This window comes from Talaromyces rugulosus, chromosome VI (genome assembly GCF_013368755.1).
Source record: "Talaromyces rugulosus chromosome VI, complete sequence".
Lineage (NCBI taxonomy): Eukaryota > Fungi > Ascomycota > Eurotiomycetes > Eurotiales > Trichocomaceae > Talaromyces > Talaromyces rugulosus.
In genome coordinates, this window is record NC_049566.1 from 208,151 (window position 1) to 235,495 (window position 27,345).

The following is a 27,345-nucleotide window of genomic DNA, read 5'->3' on the forward strand; positions in this document are numbered from 1 at the left end:
CTGTTTTCAGTTGTAAAGTCCCGCAATACTTATTGGAAGAATGCCACACGTTTTACCCGTGTATTTATCTCTTGTTGAAACCGTGGCTATTCTTCCTCGATTCGCGCTAGGTGAATGAGAGCCAGCCGTAGAAGTCCATTTCGCCCCATGGAAACAACCACTTCTAGTTACGACTGAATTAAAGATGAAATGCGGTTATTAAAAAAAAGTTGAGAAAAAGGAACCCGGGAATTGTGGGTTACGCAGCGTGTAATACTGATGGTAACATTGAATCATTTAGGAGGATTCGTTGAATGGAATCCGTCTAGGAAAAGATAAATGCTGTTGCCCATGCTTTCCGATCTTTCTATTGACCACGAGCGTTACAAATGATAAAGCAATTTCATCTTGTCGGCAAAATATGAGAAAGAAGAAACTTTCAGTCACCTATTGACTGGCATTCTGCGATATTTTCATACATTTCATAGATACACCAGGCTGGCGCTAATCCTCCTACTTTAAATTTGAGGTCTAGATCACTATGCACACACAATATCTGTCTTCCTATAATGAGAAGAACCGAGACATGACGACGGCCTTGTGTGTGTCACTATTACCATAAACCATATACTTTCCCGTATGTCAACCTCACACTCCCTTATGAAATGTGGTGCATGGGAGCTCAAATTTGTGATAGACCAGAGTCTGACCATATTTTTGTCCCAAATGTGGTGCCAATTTTTGCAGAAGCGACGTCTTATTACGGCATACGAGATCGTGCACTGGGTCCAGGTGCACACCTAGAGCGGTTAAATCTAACGCCAAAGCGCCTCGCAGGGAAAACGTTAGAAAACTTCCACAAGCTGCTAAAGTACCTCCTACTGCTACTGGGGCAGGATATAACAAAGGTAGTCGAGCTGGTCAAAGAGTAAGATTGAACAGTTCGTGAATTAGATTGGTATTTTCTGCTAATACACCGACGGTAGGCTGGTCAAGGGACTTTACGGGCAGAATTTACCCTTTCCAATGGCGACGAGCCGGTTCTCGGTCATCTGGCCCAAGGCTTGTCTTTAGACGATACTCTGTCTTCTGATTACCCTTATGTGACTGACCCCGTTGCCGAACGAGGGAGCAGAATGCAGGTTCAAATTTTACCCTTCAGTTGCATCCGTAGCGAACCTCGAGCACCAACACCAACTATGGGTATGAGTCATGGGACTATTGACCGCATTTTGCCTGAGAGTTCCACCAGAAAGACGGACCCCGCTAATCTGCTTTCAAGTAAAGCTAACAGTTGTATAAATCTCGATCATGAAAAATCAACATTTGAGAACATTCAGCTCAGCCCCGCGTCCGGAGTAGATAGAATCTCGCCAATGGAGTTATTCGATCCTCCTTCTCTAATTACTGCTCATTATGCGCATGCTCACGATGCTCCCAGCATGTCTAAGACTTCATATGATAGAAAATTTTCCAGGGCAGATATTAGCAGCCTGAAAACGAAGTTGAATGGAAGTTGTGCCGCCGACTTACTGTTATCTTCGGATTTCCCCAGTCACGCTCGAATACAACCCCTTGTGAATACTTTGTTAAGTGATTTAACACTTATATATATATATCTTCCCTGAAGCAATTTTCAGTGTTGCTCAAAATGACTGTAAGTAAACTTGTTACTACATTACTTACCCCATCTAGATCTCTACCTAACCCCATCTTCATCCTCATATCCGCTGTGGTCCTTGTCATACTGGCCATAGGAAGCATCTTCCTGCCAGATTTGAATTCTCATGCAGAGAATATGAAGCATTTTGTAGGTTTATTGACGAGGTAATAAATTCAACTGATGTCATTATTTGATGCATTTGTCCACTGCCTGTTAACTATTTGCTAATGACATGACGAGCTAGTACCACCTCAATAGGATCTTTAGTCCTAGTAGTAAAATGGAGGTTGCACCGTGGTTTTGCGATGCCATAATATTCTGTGCTGGATTTAGCGCTTGTTTAAATGATCCAGCATGCATTTTATGCCTTCAGAAGCAGCTACACTCATTGGCTCTCCTTGGTTAGTCCCACGAACAGATCGGAGATTCAACCTTTGAATTTGCGTTCAGCTAATTCACGTTCAGGCTCAGACCGCCAAGTTTCATCGGTGATGAAAAGATGCTTTCCCGGAACTTTCAGCATTCTTTCCAGGTCCCCATTAGGTCGGGGATCATGCACGGCGCGAATTATTCGAAACAGAATGGACAGCAAAACCGGGTAGTCGACAGTTCCAACTGCCAGATAAACTGTTGCCTGTCTTGAGCTTTAGTATAAATACTACACGTGCTATTTTGCAGATCAGCAAGTTTGCATTATAGGAAGAGAAATTTGCTGTACGATGTTTGAGGAATTTCCATAGTTCTATTCATGAGTCATTAGACGATAAGAGCTATAGAGCAGCCGATGAAGCATTCCGAATCGTACTTGAAAGTATAAATAGATACAGATATGTATATATTATCTACCACTTATTCTATTCTCAAGTGCCCTCTTGGTAACATGAATGGCAGGTGCGAGAATGTCAAATAGATGGGGGACACCAGGATAAAGATGAAATTCCACACCCACATCGGCTGCTGCCAATACAGTAGCGTATTGGATGCTTTCATTTCGAAAGATGTCCAGATCACCAACCTCAACCTCAATGTACGCAGATTGAAGACCATCAACGGTTTCCGACCGTGCAGGTGCTGCATATTGAGAAACAGGATCATGGTTGTTGCCGTTTCCGAGCAGAGTGGTCCAACTGGTGATATTGTCAGCCACTTTCCAGGGCGCAAGAGGCTCAAGAGCCAGATTAGGTGTGGTATTTCGATCGTCGAGCATCGGGTAGATCAGTATCTGTTTTGCCAATCGGTGAAATAGCCCTCGGTCCCTTGCGAGTAATGAGGCGCAGGCAGCAAGACAACCCCCAGCACTGTCGCCCATTATTGCGATACGCTCAATGTCGACGGAGAATTGGACCTGATGTTCATAGACCCAGGTAAGGGCCGCGTAGCAATCCTCGCGAGACATGATGGCTGTAGTACTCTTTTTCGAGAAGCGGTGCACAGAAATGTAGAACCCATCGTACGATTTGACGCGATATTTCGTATGCTCAACATCTTCTGAACGGGGATCTTATCCAATAATGGTTGGAAGAAGCTAGGTATTAGCTCACGCCGTTCTGCAATTTGCCGCAATGGAGGGAATCGCAGGGGCAGTATTCTGGAACTCAGGATCATATGCAAGAGGCATCCTGAGTTGGCAATATAAAATAAGGCGAGCAACTCTTCTTAATGAATTGTCAAACTGCATCATCGGAAAAGTCACCTAGGCTCCCGAGTTTATAGGTCCCTACTCTACCGGCCGGCGGCTGCTGTCTCGGAACTTTTTTGGGGTCGGCACTGTACTTAGAGTAGGGGCAGCATCGGCGCTACAGCAGTCCTAGGAGGGAGGTCAGTAAACCAGCCTGTCGGTACAGAGACGACTCACACAGTATATTCCGGGGAATTAAAAGGGATTGACATTGCGCTGGGGATAGCACTTACCAGGCCAGGTTGCCGTCACCAAAACCCCACATAAGGACAGGACTTGAGATGAAACGGACCCGGCCCCGACCCACTAGTAAAGCCCACCCTCATTAAAGTCAGGGCTCGATCTATGTGGGGAAAACTCGTTGCTGACACGTAGCAGTGACTTTGCACTGGCATCTACCCGGTCATTCCAGCTTCCCTCTTTGAACACCCAACTCGGTGTCTCTCACTCGTTGTTCCCTCAATAGCATAAATCTTGCGCGCTCGGGAATCTTCCTCACATATGGCAACTACGTTCCCTCTCTTCCAGCGCTTGCCTACAGAGCTGCGTCTTCAGGTATGGAGTGAAACTCTGCCTAAAAGAATCCAGAATCCATTATACTTTTATACAAAAAGGTGCTGGGAGCCTCGACATCTAACAGAAGCTGATAGCGACTACGATCCCGATGCGGAGCATAACATAAACTTGGAATTCTGTCACGAGCACCTAGACCCTCTCGAGGTTGAAGTGCCGCTGTTTTTTGTGAATCATGAAGCCCACAGTTTGGCCTTGGAGTGGATTAGAAGACAGGGTCTAAAACTTTGCTTCAATCAAGAAAAGCAGTCACTAGTCTTTCTCCGGCCATTCCATCCGGAATCTGATACACTCTATGTCTCAGAGGAGAAATGGACTGAGTTTCATTGTGATCCAGTTGATCGACTGTTCGGAGTAGATCTCGAGGATATAAGTGTTGGTTCTCCCGCTCCGGCCTTCACCCGCCTTGCTGTGCCAGACGAACTGCTTTTAAAAGACCCGGATGCATTTTCGGAGTTATTCGAAAACTATTACGGGTTTGACGAAATTTTCATTATTCTTCGCGGTCAGTCCAACGGTTATTGGTACGACATAAAGGATATTCAGCCTCAAGAGTGGTGGGAGTTGGACACGGTAGACGCTCAGAGACCGAGCTTTCGCTGGAACCTTGGCACTAAGAGTTTTCAGTGGACGGGTTATGACGGGGATATCCGTGATTGTCCTTTGTACGATGTATTGCAGCATGCCAGCTCGGAGCTGACCTCAAAGCTGCTTTATGTCGGAAAGGAGCGCTTTGAGATTCGTCCTGTCTTTGTCATTAGAAAGTGAGCGAGAATAATAAAGAATAAACAAACACTGGTTTTGGTAGATTTAATTGAAATCACATTACGGAGTACACAATACTATGTACCCCACGGTAGCGAGTTTCCCTGGTCGGTGTCTTGTCTGGTTGGATCCATGTTATATGACTCTGAACTTGTTTGTAATTAATCTAGTTCAGTATATGTACATGTAGTATAATAGCCATATGAGTAGTTCTAGAGACCCAGCTTTTTAATGGTGATCTTTCTATGTAAAGAATTAGGCAGTGTTAGGAAAGTAAATGACAGTTCTGGTGGCTATCTCTAGTTCTATAAATGTTTGTATAGACATATGTAACAAGAAATTAAAAATAAAGAAAAATGAAGACAAGAATTGCCTTTGGCATGATTTTAAAGAACTCGAAAGTCCCAATCATGCTCGAGTGACTCCAGGGCTATTTCGCCCACGCATATCACGCATATGCGGATGAGTTTGGGATTCTTTACTCAGTGGCCTCTTCCTCTTCCAGGAGGTCCTCGACGTCCTCATCGACGTCCTCATCGACGCCGCCACGACGACGGTGGTGGCCGTGACCTCCGTGGCCTCCGTGGCCTCCATGGCTACCATGGCTTCCGTGGGGGCTGCCGCCGCCCCCGTGGCCGTGGTGGTGGCGGGCCGCCTCTTCCTCGGCCTTTTTGACCTCTTTGTGGATCTTAGTCTTCAGCGCTCTGTTCGCCTCAGTGGCCTTGGTCTTGCTATCTTCGTAGCTTGTATAATGGTCCCCGTGTTTAGTCGAGACGACGTAAACGTTTCCAGATCTACCGCCCTGGCTAGCCGTGTGCGTGCCGCCCGACCAAGCATGGATGTGTTGGAGCACCAGGTGGTCGTATTCGTTGGGAATGTTGCCAGCGGCCAGCTTTTCCAAACCGCCCTCCCCTTTCAGACCACCTTTTGTGTTCCAAGTCGAAATTTGGAGTTTGCCAGCCAAAACCTCGCTGGTACAAAGGAGGGCAGCAAATGCGAGAAGCTTGAAGTTGTACATGTTGATGAGACGTCTATCGTAGTGAATGATTGTAAGTTGAATAAAAATGAAGGAAAAGGATGATTGTTCTTGTTCTTGTAAAAGAGACTGATTGTTGTTATCGAAGAATCTGCTTGGTGGTGCTCTTCCATCCTTCTTATACCTTTGGTTCTGCAAAGACCCCAAGGCTTAGAGTAGCCTATCTAGGAAAGGATATAACCAAAATGTTTGCGTTTTAATGGAAATTCTATTTCAATTTCCAGCTTATTCTATCATCAATTGATACTATGCAGTAAAATCCAACCTTGATCACTCTCCTTGTGGGTCAGTTGAGGCGATCAATGGCCCCCAATGGCCCTAACGCAGGATCGTATAATTTGCTTTGACGTTGGTGTGGCGCCATTCTTTGAATTATGACAATTTGCAATAAATATAACAACATAAAACGGACCCATTCGACATGGTTTAATATTGGCACATCAATGGCACATGGACATGGTTGCGAGTGATATCCATCCCTTGCTGCTACAAGGTCCTGGTATGATGTCGATTCCAGGCCTCAACGGTTTCAGGGCTCTGAAAGCCAACAGAACACAGTAAAATAGTAATTTTAAAGAAGACAGCAAGTTGACGTAGGTGCTATAAGCACGCAAGAAAGTATGTAGATTTTAGCCCTCTAGATTATGTCTAAAAGTAGTTAAAATTTCCTATGGCGCAACAGCCGCAGGCCCACAGCGGCTCTAGCGAGAGCTTCGAGGGGCCCAAGCCGCATGATACTTAATTTTTTAACTAATCCGAGCATTTTTCATTCAGGAACGGGAAACTAGTAAATATTGGAGAGCTTTTCTCCGCCAATAACAACGTGAAAATGGTCCCACTCAGAGCCTCGACCTGACCAACCCAACATGTCATCAAATAATAGTTCCGCACGTTCCTGGTCTAACGAAAATATACGGAGTAACAGACTAACAGTAACATGAAAATGGTCCCACTCAAAACCTTAAGCTTTAAGATCGCCCTTCCCAACATGTCATCAAGTTTCAACACTCCACACCGAGATCGTAAATAACTTAATAAATTCCGCGGTCCCCATTTATTGTCCAACCCAACATGTCATCAACACTTCACGGAGATGGTAATTTGACAAATTCTGCCATAACTCCACGTTCGTGGCATCAATTGATGACCACAATGTAACAATATATAGGGCATGCATCAGATGTTTTGTTTTGATTGAGAAGAGCACGCTGAAAGGTTGAATTATCCTATTTATAGTAACTCCAATAAGTTTCTAGTTAGTAGGGGTAGGCGGCGCGTGGTGCAGCTGTCATTGGACTGCGCAGCATGCCACTCTCCGGCTCAATAAAAATAGGATAACTATATTATATTATTAAACTAGAAAAAGAGATGTTATGGTGGGTTTGTTTGTTTTTTTCCCTAAAAAAAAGTTCCGATAAAAAACTTTCAAGCCTATTTAAAAGACGTCTCGTCTACACTTTGTACGTGTAATAATCTAGACTGAACGGCAGTACATTGCAAGCTATCACGATATGTTAACTGCCATTCGCTTCTTCCCTTTTGTTTAGCACTAGGGCAAGAAGAAAACGGAACAAAATAATAGCTAGTAAGCAACATGCATAGCATAAGTCATAGACTGATCCTCTGGCTTCGAAAATGATGTCTTTCCCCCCTTGTAGAACTGCCACGTATAGAACATGAGATTGTAAGCGATATGAATAATGAAACTGCACCACTGCTATGAGATAGTAGTATAGAGAAGAAATTACTCCTACCCTGGGCTGGATACTGGGTTAGACGTTGTTATTTACCACAATAAGCTCTTACACTCACCCGTGGTTTAGTCACGCATCCCCCATTTCGGTGTCTCCATCTTCAACATTTTCCTCTTCGCTCTTCTCTTTGTTCAGAAATGTATCCGTCAATTTCGCTTCGGAGAACAATATGTTTCGCTCGCATAGCTTGTCATGATCATTTTTTGACGGGCTGAGGGCATCAAAGAATCCGTGGGTGGCGATGTCATCGCAATTCATATTCTTCAAACAGCCAAAAACCTGCTCACTGTGCCCGAAGGAATGGATAACCCAGACAGGAGGGTGATTTATCTCACTCCTGTGAAGCCGGACAAGTCGGTTCCATGGGGCTTTTTCAACGCCGAGATCAAAGATTAAGGCCAAGATTGGGTGTTTTGTCTCGTTGAAGATGAAATACGGTCCGCGCTGACTTTTATCGCCACCCTTGTCATTAGGCTTGGCTTTATGGGCTGTATCGGTACTTTCCTGGAACGATTCACCGAACACCTTCTTTGGTGTCGTGGCTGTGTTTTTATTCTTAACCTGAATAAGAATGGCTCCACAGTCTGAATCCTTGAAATCGTCCGTCTCAATGCCGAAGTAGACAGGGATCATGATATCGTATGTTGGCTGGTTATAAGCAAACTGCATCCCGGCGTTGCGCCGTAACAATTCATGCCATATTTTGGGTAAATCGTGTTCCCGTTCAATCATTCCACGAGCGACGGTGAAATGATTAAAGTTCATCTTAGCGGTAAGCAATGCATCTGGTATCCACTTTTTTATCATCTGATGATGCTCCTTGGCGTATAACGCGATTAAGAATTGGCGGACGGTGAATGATTGCGGTATTGTTTCAAGTCGAACTTTAGATCGAACTTGGACCCAAATAGAGTCGCGAGCGAGGATTAACATCAAACGCGCATAGAGTTCCCCTTTAAGACCTTTCTCGATTAAACCTTCATTGAGGAGTTCACTGGTAAGGGTGTCGATACTGTTAGACCAGGATGAGCTGCTTTGACATAAGTGAGACATTGCTGCATTCGCGAGGACTGGCTCAGATGGGGTGTCCGTGTACATAATCCCTGACTCCGTGTTCATATTAATGGCAACTCTCATGTAGGAATCGACAGCAACTCTTGCGAGTTCGATCCCCCTTGGGTTTTGTAGGCAAACGTCCAAAGAGACACGAACGGACAGCACCGAAAACACGTGATAGGCGTTCTTAGAGCTGTAACAAGTTTGGCCCCCAGTGAGCTTGGTTTGGGCTAAATCATGCACATCGGACAATTTATATCCGTGCCATAGTGGTCGGCCAAACATTGCCATGTGTTCCATTTCTGTGAATTTGGAAAAACTCTTCTTAAGTTCCTCGTCCATAGTGCCATTTGCCATTCTATTTTCGTTTTCAATGTCAAGTTGAAAAGCTAGAAACGGAGGGAAGCGCGATAGCAACTTAGGTGGGTAGCCGAGACGAGCGGATGGGTCATTTACGTAACTGCCAGTTCGGTTCTCGTTGTCTGGAGGTAAAAGCTGCCGCACGTGAGATTCTGTGGATAAGAAAAAGAACCATATGTGCTGACGCTTAAGCAAGCCGATGACTCGATTGAGGGCGTGGTAGAGTCCAGGCTTTACGATGCTAGGGTTACTTGGATCCTTCAGAAGTGATCCAGCCTCATCAAATACGACCACCAGAGGCGGATTGTTTGATTTGCACTTAAATTTAGCAAGCGCAGTCGTAAGATTATTGGCGGCTGTCTCCAGAGCATCAACAAGGGTTTCGGTCTCCAGGTTTCTGCGGACTTGAGAGTCTTGCGTGTCACGGAATGCCCGTCTCCACTGCTGATTCTGAATCAACTTAGAGGCATGAACTTTTGCTTCTTTGGCTACCGCACCACAGAATTTGACGCGGTCGGTTCTTCGTTTCTCCCAGACCCCATTCCCCTGATCTGGTGGGTAAGGTGCCATTAGCGCATGCCTTTCAGCCGCAAGCCCCTCTGAGGTCATTTCCTTTTGTTCCATGACCCAATCTTGAACTAAGTATATGTATTAGCGCTCCTCGTCATAACAAGTAGTATCTCGGTGTACCCACGCTTTTCGAAACTGGCCTGGAGCAGTCCGAAGGCAAGAGAGTGGTACCAAATCATGTCCTCTATTTCGCGAGGAAGAGTCTTGGCTGTTGGTGATTTGTTGATCGTATTTTTGTCCTCTACTGTCATAGTTGAGCGCATGAACTGTAGAATTTCGGGATCAGCGGGGGGATATCCTGTGGTGTCCGGTTCACGAAGGACGAAATTGATCATGAGATTGGTTTCGCCAAATTTATCTGCTAATCTCGATTTACCCATGCCACTACTCTGGACGAATACCACTGACTTTCCGTAATACTGTTCTGGGTTGGTTTCTTGCATTGTTCGGTCATGGTTCTTGAGCATATTGTCTAAAACGTGGATCGAGCTGCCAATGTATGGGGTAGTCCAGCGTTCATACAGTGCTGTCAGCACTTCGCCCCTGTGCGAACTGCGATTTGGCGTGCCGTCAGTGCTGAGTATTTGGTTTTCTGGGGTCCTCGGTTCGAAGAATCCGCAGACTGCACTCCAGATCTCGAAGTCATCCTTCTCGTTGACGACCGCATTTATGAGACCTCGGACACGGCTGATGTCGTAGTTTGAATTAAGGATCAACCCAAGGAGGTGATGAAGATCATCGTCGAGGTTTCTTCTCCCAGAGGAAGAACGAAGCAGGCTAGGGGTGTCGTTGAGCAGTAGTGTACCGATAAGATTTTTGTTGAGTGAGTTTTGGACTGTATAATGGTTAGAGGAACGTACTACAATGAAGTGGGATTGCCCTACCAGTTAGGTCACCGTCATTGTACGCGTCTTCTTGGGCTTTGAATTTAGCGCGGAAGCCGTCAAGTCCAGTCCCAATAGGATATTGTACGATGATATCCTGGAGCGATCGACGGTTCATGGTGTCAAGTCTACCCTCTAGGGTTTTGATGTTTTAGAAGATAAGACCATTCCAGACTGGTTGGGTCTGATGTTGTGATTGGTGCCTAGAAGTTTCTTTGGTGGTTGCAGGTTGCAGAAAGAAGGTTGCTCATGGCAGTGCTATCACTGCGACTCGGTCATGTGATCATATATGTACTAACTACATTAGGACTAGTTACAGCACCACCTCTCGTAGCTTAATTGAATCCAATTATACCATCGCCTGTTTTTCAGGTATCTACATTATGTACCTAAATTAATGCCATTATATATTATCTGTGGGTGCACTTTTTGCATATGTGTATATAAGTAGCTTAATAACCAGCTGGTAAAGTCATATTATTCGATTGTGTTCTCTTTGAAGCTATTCGACACTGACGCGGTAAAAGATCTCTCGCGTATTGTTGAAAATGCTTACCTTGCTAAGCTGATATTGACCAATCAGAATGCTCAACCCTGTACTATATGTGTTTCTCTCCGCCCGATCTATGTTTGTTAAGTTTGCATTGTCTGGTCATGTGATTCCACCCTTATGTCTTTATTCTCTAGCACCGCCAGCTTGACAGAATCCATACTCCTTACCACCTCATTTTCTTGCTCCAAGTAGACCTCTACCCCAGCCGGCCTGTCGATCCTGTCCCTCATATTAGGGGCGACCCTTAGTGGTGTGCTTTTCTGCTAGACCTGCCCGCGGCCTAGCGGGTACTACAAATAAACAAAAGCGGAGAGCCGGCAACATTGAACTGGTTTCCAACAATTTGAATAATCGACTACAAAACAAAATTCCATCATCAGTGACAAGGACAACTAATGCAGTTCGAAAAGAGTACTCTTGAAAAGTACCCTTCTCTTGGGAAACTTCTCGATGTTCCCCCAGAGAACGTTGTTGAGTCTCACGATGGGCGCGAAATTACTTTGCTTAGATATATTTACAACCACCCTAACCTAGACAGCGAGCTGCGCGGGTCTCCCAAAGCCATCTTAGCAGCTATGGACGAATTTGCGGCAAAAGAAGATTTCCTGATCAGTATAGGACCAGATAAGGCTGCTACAATGGTCGGATTGATACAAAAACATCGGCCTAAAGTACTGGTGGAGCTCGGGGCTTATGTCGGGTACTTTACCGTCGCATCATTTTCTTTTGCTATTGGGGATGTTAGCTGATTGTCCTACTTTTGAGACTAGATACTCCGCAATCCTCTTTGGTAGCGCTATCCGTGATATCAATACCGAGGATGCGGAAGAACGCAGTATTCGGGTCTACAGCATCGAGCTCGATCCCTTAATCGCTTCTATTGCAATGAATTTCGTCAGCCTAGCAGGTTTGAGCGACATTGTCGAAGTCGTCGTTGGTCCCTCAGATCATACCCTCCGTCGCCTCCATAGCCAGAAGCGTCTCGTAAGTGGTGGCATAGATATGCTCTTTGTGGATCATGTGGAGGACCTATACAAGCGTGATGTTGAACTGTGTGAAAATTTGGGACTTCTCGACAAGGAAGGCTGTCTTGTGGTTGCCGACAACGTGGTCCGCCCCGGGGCTCCAATGTACCGAGAATATGTGCGGAGCAATTCCAGATTCGGCCACAGCTGGGGTGTTTCTGGGTTGATTATTCCGGGAGACATAGAGGTAAGTTATAACGCATGTGCCTTCGAAGAATCTCAACATTGCTGACCAAAAACTTTAAGGATGAATTGGAGATTAGCCAAGTTGGCCACTTAGATAAGTAGAGCTCCGTTCATTGAGCAAGCGGATGAGAGGATGATAATCAGAGGATCATTAAGTATGTAGCCAGCCATATTGGGCAAACCCCTAAACTGGTCGCTAATGTTAGCGGGCGAGTCATTATCGTGGTTACTAGTCGTTCTTCAACTTGGGTGTGCAATCATCTCCGTGAGCAATACAGGAAGGTACTACGATATTAGTTAATAGAGTACCCAAAAAAAGAGGGACGACCGTACCAAATCGTATGTTTAAATGAAATGTGTTAAAATGAAAGGCTCTATACAACAAAGAATCTATATACAGACTCGCTTATTGTCTATCTGCAAGGTCAGATCACTGCTTTGGAGTCTAATTTTACTGTCAAGCGGGAGGTGCAGTATATTCTACGAGCAATAACAAAGTATCTAGTTCTTGTATTATTTACAATTTGACAAAACCACATTAGTAATATAACCCGTGAGCATCTCTACCTAGGGTACTAATATGTAGGTTCTAGAGATCTAGTTTATTATATTATGTATTTATTAGATAATCTTTTATAAGCTACGATAGGAGGACCTAGATTGAAAAAAATTGCTTTAAAGTATCAATGATATTTTAGATTCAGAAAATATGTCAGACATTTAAAGACCTAGTGTAAACGTTAAAGATATATAAAGAAGCCATTTTTTTAAACATTACATGTAATACAAGAATTAAATATTCCAGATGTCTACTTACCATCCTATCTGTATAGTCAAAAGTTATTATTCAATCACAATCAGGGTTTCTTAAGCTCAGAATAAGACGCAAGAACCAGAAATAGGATTTATCACGAATGCCAAAACTGGAAGCCAAGATTAGATCTATCGGTCTCAAAAGCCTTTCCGTAGCAGTAAAGACATTGACGAATCACGTGCTAAAAGGGGCATTTTGCATTGGTGATGGGTCCAGCAAATTTCAACTTCCATCAATGCGAATGAAAGTCTTGTACTCTCCCTCCTTCAAAGCCTTGCCAGTCTTCTGGTCCTCGCTTCCAGGCCCCAGCAGACGGAGCTGCCACATCGGAATTCCACCAGTACCAGGTACATTCTCCTGAAGCTGGATACCCCAACTAGTAACGTTGTTGGCACCAAGGAAAATACCATCCTGCTTCTTGCCATCAATGTAATGATAATACGCATCAACTGGTTCACTCTCATCCTCAGCTTGACCCCACTTTAGCTGAGCACTCGCAGGGTTGCTGGTGATATTGATGGGCAAATAATCGTTTTGGTTGTCGTAGAAAACCATTGCTTCAAATCCAATTCCCGATGTGCAGATGAGGTAGGACTTTGCGCCAAGTTTTTGACTGACGATACTGACCTATAAGCTTTTTATTAGCGTTTTCCGGCTTTTAATCAAGAGTACTGAGTTGTAGTGGGCCTTACAAAACCGCTTTTAACATCGGGTTGATCATCCAGAGTAATGGGTACAGCCATATCACCGAACCCCTCAATAGTGCATGCATTATCGATAGCGGTCGTGTTTACACATTGATCCACGACGATATTCCAGGGACCCGCAAATCCAGATGCGGGACCGGTCTGCTGGAGGTTTGGGAGGCTGGCGCATCCGTTTGGAACGAGGACAGGCTTGACATTGGCGGCCTGGACAGTCGCTAGCAGCGAGAGACCAGCGAGAAGAAACGCCATTATGAAGGAAAGCTCAAGCAAGCAAGAAAACAATCAACAAGCAAAGTGCTATGCAATGGTGCTGAGCTAAATGGGAAGTTTCAAAGCGCCCCATCTGCATATTTATACCTGCAAAAGCGCCGCAGGCACCAGCCTCAGGGGGGAGAATGCCGGAGACTCAATCTAGATTACGGTCGTAAATAATTCTTCGCCCCTAGAGTAGCCGCAAACTAATCCAAAGTTAGTTACAACTAGCCATGCCTAAAATAGTACGATCCCGAGGTCTACAACCAAGATTACTTCGAAACAACTGCATTTAATACCAATAAGTCACACCAGGCGAGACCAGTCTAATTTCAAATGTTGACCAGATAGCAATATATTTGATGGAATATTATTAACTACTGGCTCATGTTTTACTACGGCCACTGTTGGCAAATTACGGACTTTGTTTTGGATGTAATCCTGCGATCCTACCTAACTTGCGGCTGTTTCTTGGCTCATTAATAATTGTCAACACCAAAGAACCAATAATAATAGAAGATACTGGTGCACCGCCTCCCGAATTTATTTTACAGTCGTGTTATTCTAGAGGTGAACCGGTGGATATTTATTCTTACAATCTCCAGATGTTCTCTTTAGATTAGTGCCTAAATTTTTTTAAAAAAAATAAAAAATAAAAATAAAATATTCCTTTTTTATAAGACCTAAGGATTATTTGCAAATATTAAAAATTTGAAAAAGTCTGTTTTTGCCTTCGCGTTATGGGCCTTCGCTCCACGAGCCTTTGCCATTTACGCGCCACCATACAATGCTCGTAAATATTAATAAATATGTTATTCCCTAATCCATGCAAGCGTGCGCCAAGATCTTGTAGTCTGGCAGCTGTACAGAGTACATGAGAACTAGCAAAGGTCCCGAGTCAGCCTTGGATAAGTCACATTAGCGGGGGTCAACCATCGCCATCACCCCCGATATAGCTAATGGAATTCTCAGACTTCGCTCACAAGTTAAACCGTGTCCGGAGAAGCGACATCGCCATTGAGTGACCGCTATTTGTCGCTCAACGTTCTCAGGATCTTTCCGACCAAAGACCGTCATCGCCTTGGTAGGCCGTCCGTGGCCTCCATCGACCAACCTCCAACATAAATGCATCGACCACCGCCAAATGTCGCTGTTTAACGACCTGGACGACTATAAACTGCACACTGAATTTTGCACCAACCCAAATATACTCCTACACCGATCGTACCGTGCTGACCGGGCCCGTGGCAGGCAGAGGATCGCTATTCAGGAAGAATGGGCCCCGCAAAAGCCACCGTTGGGCGTGGGACAATTTGGCGTCGTTCGTCTTGAGCAACGGCAGAAAGTCTATGGCGACACATCATCAGAGCATCAGGAGCTAGCTGTCAAGCAGCTACGCAAGATCGACTTGGACAGGATGAGAGTTGACTTTAGGAAAGAATTGCAGGCCTTGACCAAGTTCTCTCGATTAAAGGTGAGGGGGGGGGAAATAAGCAAAGGGTTGGGAAGTGTTTACATAACCCACTGGCTAATATTTGCTGCCCATATAGTTTGCACAGTCTCAGGCATTCGTTAAATTCTTTGGATGGTTCGAGGACGACGACCACGTGTACTTGGCCATGGAATATTTTCGAAACGGTACCCTTGATCACTTCATCGCCAAGGGACTATTAGAGCAGGATGCACAAATTATCGGACAGCAACTGCTAGAAGGACTGAAAATCATGCATCAAGAGCAATTCACACACAGAGATCTTAAGCCTCAAGTTGGCAGCCTCCACAAATTTTTCAATCTACGTCCTAACACCGATTAGAATATATTTGTCGTTCAGCAGTCACCGTACTGGTGGGTCAAAATCGGCGACTTGGGAATCTCAAAGCGCGCCGCGAAGGATGATACTGTGTTAAGGACAAGCACAGGAACACCACTTTACCTCGCCCCTGAGGTCTTTCACTATCTCCCGTTCCAGGACGAAGAGACCGACACCTATACAAATGCCGTTGATATTTGGTCGTTCGCCTGCGTTTTATACGAGATGCTAGCCTTACAAGTGCCGTTTACGGACTGGCCAAGAGACCTAGTCGCTTTCTGCCATGGTGCCCCGTTTCCAGATGGCCCACTGATGGACCGTGTGTCGACTATCGCTATTGATTTTGTTAAGAGTGTGCTTGTCCCGACCCCAGAAAAGCGCCCTACAGCTCAAGAAGCCTTTGGAGCGGAATGATTTCAGAGTGAAACCTCAAATAGTACTTAGAAATACACAAGTCACACCACGCACGATGATTCTGTCGAATCTCACCACCAAGCATTGACTGACGAAAGCTCGATAGGGTCCGGTACCCTTACTATGCAACAGCACAAGAAAGAATCTTCCATCACAAGCATAAAAGACAGTCCAAATATCTTTAGTCTTCGAGTCTCTGAACTGATACCAGTACAATCCAGCACCCCTAAGCTAGAAGGGGGCAATATGTCCAATGGGGATTCCGATATGAGTGATAGCAAATCAATTCTTACTGTGAACAGCAAGAAGGTTGATGAATCAGATCAGCCTTCCACGAGAGTTGATAGCAGTGAGGGATGCCGTATCCACATGGGTGCACTATATGCCAGAGGCCAGTGGTTCGGGACTACTACTACTACTGTAGAATGTGCAATGTTACCCTCTGTAAAGGTTGTGGGCAAATGGGCTACCATTGTAGTTCACACAATCATTGGATGGCTAAAACACGCGTGGAAAACAGCCTAGTCGTTCAATCTAACACACAAACAATCCACACAGGCTGGTTTTTGGGACGTGTTGATGGGAAAGTAGAAGAGGCGCCTACTTTTAGCCATCTAAGTCAGCGTCGTAAGTGGAGAAAATCTTACAAACGGCTAAGTGCAAGAGAGGCACCATACGATTATTGCTTTCAATGTGGCATCACATTCCCCATCAATGATCCACCAAATAGACATGTATGGGAACTACATGGCACCGTGGACGTTTCTATAACGTTTATACCTACTAAGATAGTACCAACTAAATCGAAGTTGATATGGATGAAAGAAGCCACTGCGGAGGAACAGGAAATACACGACAAAAACATGGTTGAAATGGAAGCTAAATATGACATGATTTTCAATCAAAAGGTTAAAGAGAAACAAAAGAAGTTGGAAGGAACAGAAGAAGAACTATACGCAAGGCATCGTGAACTAAAGGAGCTCCAAGAAAAGCAGCGCAGTGACTTACAGCAGAAAATTTCTAGGCTGGAGGGATCACGAGGTACAGAGCGAGCCACAAAAACAAAGAAGACTCTCTTTGGGCTCTGGTGAAACATCTCATGGACGGATAGATAATTTTGGGGATGGAATTTATCAGACAGAACACTAAATGATATTTCCTCGTGATTTTTTATCATCTTATTATCTCTCTCCAGATTATGCATCGACTTATGTTCGGGTGACAGATTGACTTGGTCTCAAGGCATCAAGTATGAAAAATCCACAAATTCACCAGTATCAAACATTCCTTAAAACGTCATCGTTATTTGTCGACCTCGGAGCGACTATCAAATTCTACGGTCAAGTAGCGTTGTCAGAATCTGTGATAGTGAGTAATAATATCAGTTAATACGTTCTCGCTCATTTTCTCACCTTCTCAATGAAGCGTACACCGACGAGCAATCCATTTTCACCCAAAAGCTCAGCCTCTGATCCGAAAGCATTCTTAGTCTTGTCTAGGTACAACCTCGGTATATTTGCAGCCCATGTTTCGAGGCAGAATGTCTCCTGCCAATTTCACCAAATTTCGTTTTAATGCAAAGGCACGCTTTCTTGTATCCTTTCCATGAAAAGATGCTATAGCGATTTCAGGATGAGGTTGTGGTGTATTATCCGCGTCGTCTAGTAAGAGAGAGTTAGCCATGCCAACTTCAAGCAAACATTGCCCAAGTGAGTAAATATCATGTTGCATTGAATAGGTCTCTTCTGGATGTATTCCCTGTCTTGTTGGATAGCGGTATAGATTTGACTCCTATAAGTCATCCTCGCGAAGAAGTGTACGTCCCCCTTCTAATCGAAAACTCTTGAAGCCCGTGAGAAACGCGTTCGCCTCTTGCTCCCCGTTTCGTAAAATGATTATATTTTCCGGACGAATATCTTTATGCACAAATCCCGCTGAATGCACAAACATGACGGTTTTTGCAAGCTCCCTGGCTAATAAAAACCTGTCATCAAGTGGTTTCTTTTCCATTTCAATGAGAATCATTCTTCGCAAACTCTGCGGCTCCGTAAGATGGCTTGGAATCGAGAAAACAAACCGTGTTGCCCTCCGGTCTTCACCATGATCACAACTCGCAGGTACCTTAAGAACTCCATGGCATTGTAGAATGCCAAATCTAGCAGGATCGACGTTCTTAAGTATTTTTGCCAACTTGCAAACAGTGGTTAACGAAGTCGTTTCATTTGGAGGGTCCACAGCATAGTTATTCCCTGTCGCATCACACCATAACCCTATGGAAGAGTGCTGCATATGCTGTGACTTTTCTCTTGACAGGAACGAGTCGATAAATACGGTAGCTTTTAATTCTTCGGAATGAGCTGTGATAGTTGAGTGAATCGCCTTTCTCAGCTTCGTCAGCGTCAAGAGAGATGGATCATGTCCCACACCAACGGGCTTCAGCTCTTTGTCAATAGCCTGGTTCGACTGTCGAATTATCAAAAACCAAGGAACATCAAAAATTTCGCTCCAATCTTTCAACTCTTTCAAAACGTTGGCCAGTCTATCCTTTACCAATATTGCGTATTTTGCTCGTTTGATCTCGCCCTCTTCGCTATAAGGCCTTTTGGCGATAATTGATCATCTGCGTCGCCAATGAGACTGTCTACCACTGATGTGGCTGCCATTAGCTTGCCTTGCAACACCTGTATAACGGTATTCTGGTGGATCTGATAGTTTTCGTCTAAACTGGGCCGTATTTTCCCTAGAAGGTAAAGCTGTGGCTGAATATGTAGCCAATAAGTCTCAATCTTTAGTATCGTTTCTTGTACTTCCACGTCACCGTGCTTGTATGACTTGCAGATTCCGATCAGGGTAGCACCATATCTGGCAGAAAATTAGTGTCGAGAAAAGGGTCTTGGGGGCATGCGTACTTGATACAAATATCAGCAACACTGATAACAGAAACGGCAATATCCATGGTACATGAGATGGGCAAGGGAATATGCGAAAAGAAGGAAAGAAGAGCTCACATTGCCAAAAAAAAAAAACCTCAGGGCTGACTCGGACATGACATGTACCAGTCAGAATTCTCGCCATGATACCCCGCTATGAAGGGTATACCGTGTTACATACTGCGAATTGATCCTTTGTTTTGCTCCACATAACTTTTAATCCATGGTTTTTAATATTTAGACCATCCCGGAAGTTTGGCCCAGGGAAGGGAAAATCAGAGCGTATCCTAGTGTCTCGCACGAAAATTAAGTACTGACTCGATAGTGTACATATTCCTCTTGTCTCCAAGATAAGTATATCTACAAGAAAGAATGTATTATTTCTGAATAGAATACCAATTCAACGCAACGTAAATTAATGAGTAGATTACTCAACAGAATTGTCCAGAAGTTGCGTCGCCCTCGCCATGGTCTTGAGGCGAGATACCATTATCAAGAGTGACTTGGTCAGAATACATCTGTGCATCAAGCTGCATCAAACTCTGGGCTAGTCGGTCATCACTCCAGGTGATGAAGTCCCACATTGCTTCATCCCCAAAATTATCCTCAATACCAACAAAATTAGGTGGGAACCTCATGAGGCTCAAGTCAAAGGTTGATTGAGTGGGAGTGAATCCAGAGGGCTCAGCGCTATTTTGCATTGGGATGGATGATCCTTGAGTTCCAGCAGGGATTTCAGCCCTAGGTGTATTTTTTCCTGTTGCATTGTGAATACAGCCATCATAAATCGAACACACAAAGTTCAAAGTTCTTGAACCAGTAGGGCTCCATGCTTGCATTCGGACCAGCGCCGCAATTGCAATTTCGATGCTACTATGACTCTCTGTGGTAGAATAGGGGTTGGTTTGATCGTCGATGCACAAGGTCAGGAGAGGAACCATCACTGCTTGGAAAATCATCCAGACACCAGGCCAGCCAAGAATTTGACTGGAGCCGACACTAAAAGACGCGCCCATGTCGCGAATGCCTTGGATGGCTAGTTTCATACATGTATCAATTGCGCTGCATTCCTCGGTTCGCAATGCCGCATAAGGTATACGTCGCATTGCGTAGCTCAATAAAGCCGGTCTATAGAGATGCATTCGCTGCACAGTGTATCGCCAGCGCAAAACGGTGCGGGTCATCTCCAGTGGTTCAGGACATGATTCAAAATCTTTAAGCAAAGGCGGAAGATTTTCAAACCATTCTACCAGTTTCCTGTCTAGGGCTTTAATCTCGCTGTATGCAAGGAGTGGAACAATTGCCATGGCCTCGTGGATTTGGGTAGTGATGCGGCAGTACCGTACGTTCTCTATAAGCGTAAGAATGGCAAAGAACTGATCCTAACTCGACAGTTAGCGCTATTTGTAAAAGGAGAAAGTGAATTGGAATACATTTCCAACACTACAATGAGGTAACTTTGCCGTGATTCCTGCTGACCAGCGACCCAAGCTTGGACGACCCAGCGTTTCAGTACCCCATGTGTCCAGGCAAATGAGAGACCACCACACTTGTCGGCGGATATTATTTAAATGCAGATCACTATTTGACTCTTTATTGTCATGATTGGCGAACTCCTTGTGTAGACCCAATGATGTGGCCATGCGTAACGCTGCCCCCATCAATGAGTAAGCCAGATTAGGCTGGCTGATATAGTGTAGATATTGGCCACCCATTAAGCCCAGGGTCTGGACTGTTTCAACGTGCGGTGAACCAAGAGCCGTTAGGTCAAGGTGGCTTTTAGATTTCAGGAAATAAACATAATGAGCTTTGTTGTCTGCCGGAGTGACAGCAATGCTGCCAAGCGCCAGCACAATGTTGAGCAGCGATATCCAGCGCGAGTCGGATCTTTGGCGTTTCAGAAAGGTCTCGTGGAACATTGTCTCATCAACTATTGGGATATGAGGGTGAAAGTAAAGGAAAAATGCGTCGATGAGGTACTTTTCGTCAGATTGAATATAATGTGTTTGCTCCGTTAACACACCCGGATGGTCATTTCGGGCTTTTATTAGCACCTCACGTACCGGAGAAGAGTACTGCATTGGGTCACAGAGTTCGGAACAGTCAATCTTTTTGCATAATCGAGGCTGGAGCCATGTGATAACTTTGAGGATAGCCGCAATCGACGAGGCCCCGAGGTAGGACGAAGGCGGTTTGGATGACAAGGCCAAAGCATTGACGTCGTCAGAGAAGTTGGTGGTCATATCCTGATTGTTGTCATTGATGTCCCTCTGATCGTTGGACCCTTGCTCGGGCATCATCTGGAGCGTCTCCAGGTCTCCACTTGCCACAGAGCGGGGAGGAGTCTGGGGATCCGGGGGTGGTGATATCGCCCTGGATGTAATGGTATTATCACCCGAGAGGCTTTGTCTAGCCAAGTCAAACAGTTCCAGGGGCGAACGGTCAGCCAGAGCACTGAAATCAGATGCACTGCGGTTGGGAAACAGTTTGTGAACAATGCGCTCATATGCGCTAGCAGTCTGCCTGTCCTGGACATGCGGATCCTGATACCGGCATAAATCGATTCTCTGGTACCATTGGCAGGATTCACATGGGCGCTGGCCATCACATCGAATCTTACGACGGCGACACTCGTCGCATGCGCGAACAGAGCCATGCTTTCGGCGAGTTGACGCGGAGCCTGTCAGCGACGCGTCCGCTTTGACTGCGCTGAATGTGTGGAACATCTTTGTGTGTTAGCGCAGCCAGACACTTATTCCGAAACTCCTATCAGTTTGGTGTTCTTGGTCAAGTTCTTGGCTGGGTGTCAATCCCATGGGCCCGCATGCCAGCTGCGATTGGTGTACATAAAATTCAAGTAGGAGGCAGCAGTTGATTCTGGCTACATGTATATAGATGTGGTTTCTGGAACCCGTGTCAGCCCACATCCTATTATTAGCGACTTCCCGCGTCGGTCACTGAGGGCCAAGAAAGCACTTGACGGCTCCCCCCGGATATAAGACGTACCGAGGTAAACGCTATGCACGCCTTATTATACCCTAGAAGCTATGGGCTTACTTGTTATCCCTTCAGCGGCGACAAATGTGAAGCTGGACGATGGCGCGAATGTGGCGCTAGCATTGACGAGATATTTTTGAAGTGTGATCAAAACTGATGCTTCTCGTATTATTGTACACTTGAGATGCTCCAAAGTGGGTCCTTTACATAATATATCTGATTAGTCGGGGGGACGGGTAGCTCGGGCGGGTGGCAGAAACCAACTGCGCACCCCATCAAAATTCGAAAAGTGGGTCATAGTTTTTACGCCTAGAGGAAGAATTAAGCGGCATTCTAGATTTGTGTAAATAGGAAAGTAGGGTTTAGACATAAGAGATCAATCCTTTTGCACCTTTACAAGGATCGACCCCTTGGAGCACTCAATTTGTATTAAGCTTGGTTTCATCAAGTAAAACAGATTACTACTACTATGAAATATCCGAAACGTGGCATCAGTGTAATCAAAGAAGAAACACATGAAACATTTCAAGACCGATTTCTCTGTGGCAAGAGGTGATATATGGGGAAAGGCCAACCGCATTCGCCATTTCACTAAAATAGTAATAGTAACCTGGCAAAGACATGGACACTTTCTGGCCCATGAGAAACAACAAGTAAATCGGCGAGACCTGATATTGAGAAACTCTGGCATATTTACCCAAAGGAGATTTAAGCTATTCTTGTGTCTTTAAACACAAAGGGTCTACCTGACAATCAAAGCTCTACTTTCACGGCTATGACATTGTCAGCCATGACCCCCGTGACGAAAAGCCACGCGCTTCTAGTTTCGCCCTCGGGCTCAATAGGTACGGCCACAGCTGATGTTATGGCAGAGATTTTGGATCCATCATCTTCAAACAACAGCCTGATTTCCCAGTTTCCTTCGCTGCTTTTCGGTATGTACCAGATGGCACCCGGGTGCACGACGCTTTTTTCCTTGTGCGTTCTTTGAAAAGCCAAGCCTTTTGTTAACCCAGGAAGGATATAGCCACTTATGTCTTTTTCTGTGGTACCATATGGGTCAAGCAGGTAGGAAGGATTGTCAAGGTTTGACGGCATATGGATCGATTCAATAAGGTTCAATTTGTGCTGCTCGCCAGGAGGCGCGGCCAAGCGATGAAATACACCTGAACACGCACTTGTGATGAGAAATTCTTCATCGGTTGAGGAAATTCTAGGTCCATGCCCAAGCCCATTATTATTGTGTAATCCGGTAAATGCTATGGAAGCCAAAACCCCTTCGTCAGAGGTATTGGTATCCAGAGTTGAAAGTTGTACGTATGTTGTATCAGACCATCCTGCAGCTGGAATCGCGTCCTCCATGTCCCGGAGAATACCCTGTCTATAAAAGTGATCATTGGTTATGTAGAAGGCCGTGGGGCTAACGGCATGAATATCATTCGGTGTTGTGATCAGCTTGTGCAAGACGGAGCGGACATGTCTTACTGATTGAGAACCGAGGTGATGATGAAATATTTCTATTTGTGAACGGGCTTTTGGAGCAGACTCTCCCGGTCGATATTCGGGGTTTGGGAGATGATTCACTGCAAAGATGAATACAGCATCTTCTGCACTAGGATCTGCGATCACATCGATGCCGTGGGTCACAAAAGGCTCATGAAAATAATCGAACTCAAGACGTCTCGATATCATGCTCTGCCTCCTTTAGTCTGATGACAAAAATGACAATTTACACAACATTATCTCACTTTGGGGTCGATCACATGAATGGACCCTTGCCCAATAGCCTCCGGGTGGTCGAATATGGCCAAGGGAGGAAACCATTCATATCGGGTAGAATTGTTGTCCTCACATGCCGCAAAAAGAACATGAGCTTGGCTATAATAATGAATATCTTCGCAATATGTTGTGTCGGAAATTACAACAAAATTCTCCGGTGCGATCAGGGTGCTGGACGGTGTCCTCAGCACCCCAATAACCTTGGCCTGGTGAAAAAACGGTGGCAAGGCGATGGCAAAGACCAGGCCGATTACAGCTGTTTTTGATGCGGTGGAAAATAAACCCATTTTTTTGTAGGATATAATGTTAATAGTAATGCCAACGTCTACGCAAAAAACCTAGACAGCGGGGAGGCGGGGAACGATTCGCAGCCGAGGAGTTTCATGTCCTCGATACCCTCGGGTAAGGATCAGCGAGATTGAATTTCATTCGCAAGCCTTAAACGCTTGAAATCAAAATGAAAGACCAAAATGTAGAACCAAGTTATCAAATAACCCCTACGTACAATAGCCAGACCCTCTTGACTAGTTGGCGAACACCAGCAATGCTCAGAAACAGTCGCCAGCAATATCAGTAGAATTTATATAGCTACTCAGACTCAACCCACCGCACACAATACCCTTAAGAAATGCCTGCTCAACAACGTCTGCACCAGTCGGGCTGGTATGAGTATGGTCAATCGGATAGTAGGAATTCACGGTGGCATTTCCAAGTTGCTCGAAAATATTGGCAGTGTATGCCCCATGGTCGACATACTCAACACCGGCTGCCTCGGCTGCTATTTGTGCATACTCGACGAATCGCGAGGGCGAGTACTCAAACGTTCCTGTTTCCCACGGGTTATTTGGCGTCTGGCTAGAGATGATGACATTGGCTCCTTTCGCTATGAAACTGGCACTAGCGTTCTCCAAGTATGCAGGGAACGTAAGTACTGTTTCCTCCACTCCATCATACGTCGTCTCGCATGTCTCGGATCCGGTTCCCGAGCAATCGGTTCGACCATTGTCTGTGGGAGTGAGCGATCCGCCATCGTTGTGTCCGAACTCAATGACGACGTAGTCGCCTTCCTGGACGAGGGCTGCAATGCCGTCGAAACGACCTTCGCGGGTATATGACCGCGCACTCCTCCCGGCGATAGCTTGGTTCGAGACGGTTAGAGATACGTCCTGTCCGAGATATTCGCCCCATCCTAAAAAATGCCTGTGAGAAACAAGTAGGTATTCTTTCGGTGTCATACGTACCTTGTGTCTCGGTACCACCGCCGCCTGGTGCCATGGTAGAATCGCCAGCCAAATAGATCGTTGCCGAAGCGACAATGGTCACCTCCATGGCGAAAAATAGTAGCAATTGACACTTCATGGTATGTTTACTACTTTTATACGTTTGGTCTTAATCTTTAAACTCAATGAAACCGTGTTTCATTTGATACGGAGAACCTCCAAGATATACTTATCGCTACTCTAAGTATTTCTCGTGAAAACAATAGACCGACTAGTTTACAAAGCGCTACAATGACACATGATTCATTTATTTAATCCACGAACGCAATGATCGATTACTATCTTTTTTCCCCTCCGAGGATAATATATGATTTAGAGCGACATTCCGACAACAACAAATCCGGGTTGGTGGAATTATTCTCCCGCAGTCAACGGCCATGTTACACTATATGTATAATACAAGCTGAAAATCATCTGGTGACCAGAGGAATTAACCGACAAGTGAGTGTGAATAAAAACACTATCTGATGATGGACTGGCTCGATCCGCGGAAGGTGTTGGCAGTCGTCGTTGAATACACAAAGGATAAATGAACATTTATTGCTATTTTTGCTCGATAAAATGGCGAATGACTTCGTACGTAGCACTCGCAAAAAAATTTAGGTTTCCATTCCATTGGATGGGGGTCAATCTACATATGCAGTCTCTTGTGTAGTAAATCCACGAATCCGGCACAGGGGTCTCATTACGAAACAGCCAAGACAGCAACTGCCCAGCCCGGCATATTAACTGTGAAACTTCCGCTTTCAGATAGATTACCTGTTTGTGTAGTAATGAAAATATTATGCGGGTAGTTACTAACAAACTCGCCGCCAGATAGAATTTCCAAGTCGGAAGTTCCATCAATATTGATAGTGATGTTTTCGGTTTCGGTGATTGGCGCAGTACTGTATCGTATTAGGATTATTGTACATGTAATATAGGCTCCTGCTTCAGTTGGGGGAAAATCTTCTTCCCACATCTTCTTCTGCAAGGCCTGATCCGTCGACTGACTGGCTTGCATCTACGCTCTGATCGCTGATCATTTCTATGTCGCTGTCGATTTTATATCGTGCTTGCAGCCAGCATTAACCAAACCCACACATGCTTACAGAGCTCCTAGCTCGTTCACAAACCCTGCCTCCGTCTCCTGCTAGCGATTTCTGGGCGGCATTTTCGATTCTCGTAGTCAATGTATGTTGGCGCCTGAGGATAAACCATAATTTCAGTTTTTTTGGGCAGTTGTCAATAATATACAACAGATTACACATGGCTTTCGAAACAAAGTGCACAATAGACAGAATGCTACCTTCGAAACAAAGGCCGAACTATTTCAAGTAGCTATTTTCGAAATAAAACACTTTAGTGTAAGTCCTGGCTGTTTCTTAATTGGTGTAATTTCTAATCGAATGTAAATAAGTCTATCCTTAATAGATAGAAGAGATTTACGCAACTAAGTAGTTCTTGTATGTCAGTGAACTGACTAATAATGAGATTGGTAAAAAATTGTTTAAGAGGCTAAGAAAGGATTTTTTTTTCACTGTTTAATAAGCCTAAAACCATGAGATTCTTTCTATTCTTGATAGGATTACTAATCTGGAAGATACTATCATAATAATGACAACTGAGAGCAAGACAATGAGAACTAAGAATGCTGAGAATGAAAAGAGCCATGATTGAAGAATGTAGAAGCTTTAGTGAAGACTAAAGTACTATGATGTAAGGTTATAATATTAAAAGCTTATTTATTAAATTAATAAATGGTTTTCTTTTTTTCTAGGAGCAGTTGGTTAAGGTCCGAGCCTTGGAGCTTGAGTGGCTTAATGAGGACTGCGACCACGCAGCACGTTTATGAGGACCTTTTGTGCGGCCTCACAGTCCCTCTGACAAGAAATCAACAGAGGCAAGAAGCGTTGGCTTAACTTTAGACCCTAGTGCCAGTGTTGCAGAATTGGCCCAGAAGATAGTTGATATAAAAGGCAAGTTCTGTTTATTGATACCGCGAGGCGATAATGCCTATCATCTTCCCACTTTCATAACTAACACTGATACCATGATCAAAATGACAATCGATCAGGCATTCCCACAAGGTAATGTCAGTATCCGTTTCTCGGTTCAAACTAATCAACACACTGACTTTGTGCAGGCCTTGGTTACCGCCCTCCCTGGTGCATTGCTCGCCACTCGTGGCAATTCCTGGCGGTACCAGCTATCTGCCAAGCTACGACAACAACTCCTAGATGTGGTAAGAACTCACCATCGGGCATATCGTCAAGGGGAAGTTGATAAAAAAAACCATT

General features: G+C 44.9%; 9 protein-coding genes across 9 annotated transcripts; 3 read left to right on the forward strand and 6 right to left on the reverse strand.

The window, feature by feature from the left end:
• Positions 1-2,069: 2,069 nt before the first annotated feature.
• TRUGW13939_10411 (uncharacterized protein) lies at positions 2,070-3,038 on the reverse strand (the record flags this gene model as incomplete). The annotated part of the gene is made up of 3 exons (XM_035493523.1): positions 2,070-2,269; positions 2,361-2,384; positions 2,489-3,038. 3 exons carry the CDS (start codon positions 3,036-3,038, stop codon positions 2,070-2,072), a joined length of 774 nt encoding a protein of 257 aa, XP_035349416.1.
• Positions 3,039-3,821: 783 nt separating this feature from the next.
• TRUGW13939_10412 (uncharacterized protein) lies at positions 3,822-4,661 on the forward strand (the record flags this gene model as incomplete). Its single annotated transcript, XM_035493524.1, has 1 exon — positions 3,822-4,661. The coding sequence occupies one exon, from the start codon at positions 3,822-3,824 to the stop codon at positions 4,659-4,661; it is 840 nt and encodes a 279-aa protein (XP_035349417.1).
• Positions 4,662-5,136: 475 nt separating this feature from the next.
• On the reverse strand, positions 5,137-5,676 carry TRUGW13939_10413 (uncharacterized protein; the record flags this gene model as incomplete). Its single annotated transcript, XM_035493525.1, has 1 exon — positions 5,137-5,676. One exon carries the CDS (start codon positions 5,674-5,676, stop codon positions 5,137-5,139), a length of 540 nt encoding a protein of 179 aa, XP_035349418.1.
• A 1,841-nt stretch (positions 5,677-7,517) lies between these two features.
• Positions 7,518-10,436, reverse strand: TRUGW13939_10414 (uncharacterized protein; the record flags this gene model as incomplete). The annotated part of the gene is made up of 3 exons (XM_035493526.1): positions 7,518-9,502; positions 9,559-10,269; positions 10,319-10,436. The coding sequence occupies 3 exons, from the start codon at positions 10,434-10,436 to the stop codon at positions 7,518-7,520; spliced, it is 2,814 nt and encodes a 937-aa protein (XP_035349419.1).
• An 830-nt stretch (positions 10,437-11,266) lies between these two features.
• Positions 11,267-12,184, forward strand: TRUGW13939_10415 (uncharacterized protein; the record flags this gene model as incomplete). Its single annotated transcript, XM_035493527.1, has 3 exons — positions 11,267-11,571; positions 11,642-12,083; positions 12,143-12,184. 3 exons carry the CDS (start codon positions 11,267-11,269, stop codon positions 12,182-12,184), a joined length of 789 nt encoding a protein of 262 aa, XP_035349420.1.
• A 934-nt stretch (positions 12,185-13,118) lies between these two features.
• On the reverse strand, positions 13,119-13,852 carry TRUGW13939_10416 (uncharacterized protein; the record flags this gene model as incomplete). Its single annotated transcript, XM_035493528.1, has 2 exons — positions 13,119-13,523; positions 13,589-13,852. The coding sequence occupies 2 exons, from the start codon at positions 13,850-13,852 to the stop codon at positions 13,119-13,121; spliced, it is 669 nt and encodes a 222-aa protein (XP_035349421.1).
• A 1,147-nt stretch (positions 13,853-14,999) lies between these two features.
• On the forward strand, positions 15,000-16,080 carry TRUGW13939_10417 (uncharacterized protein; the record flags this gene model as incomplete). Its single annotated transcript, XM_035493529.1, has 3 exons — positions 15,000-15,329; positions 15,406-15,621; positions 15,670-16,080. 3 exons carry the CDS (start codon positions 15,000-15,002, stop codon positions 16,078-16,080), a joined length of 957 nt encoding a protein of 318 aa, XP_035349422.1.
• Positions 16,081-19,441: 3,361 nt separating this feature from the next.
• Positions 19,442-21,736, reverse strand: TRUGW13939_10418 (uncharacterized protein; the record flags this gene model as incomplete). Its single annotated transcript, XM_035493530.1, has 2 exons — positions 19,442-20,392; positions 20,444-21,736. 2 exons carry the CDS (start codon positions 21,734-21,736, stop codon positions 19,442-19,444), a joined length of 2,244 nt encoding a protein of 747 aa, XP_035349423.1.
• A 1,024-nt stretch (positions 21,737-22,760) lies between these two features.
• TRUGW13939_10419 (uncharacterized protein) lies at positions 22,761-25,115 on the reverse strand (the record flags this gene model as incomplete). Its single annotated transcript, XM_035493531.1, has 4 exons — positions 22,761-23,702; positions 23,756-24,111; positions 24,379-24,975; positions 25,028-25,115. The coding sequence occupies 4 exons, from the start codon at positions 25,113-25,115 to the stop codon at positions 22,761-22,763; spliced, it is 1,983 nt and encodes a 660-aa protein (XP_035349424.1).
• Between the last annotated feature and the right edge of the window lie 2,230 nt (positions 25,116-27,345).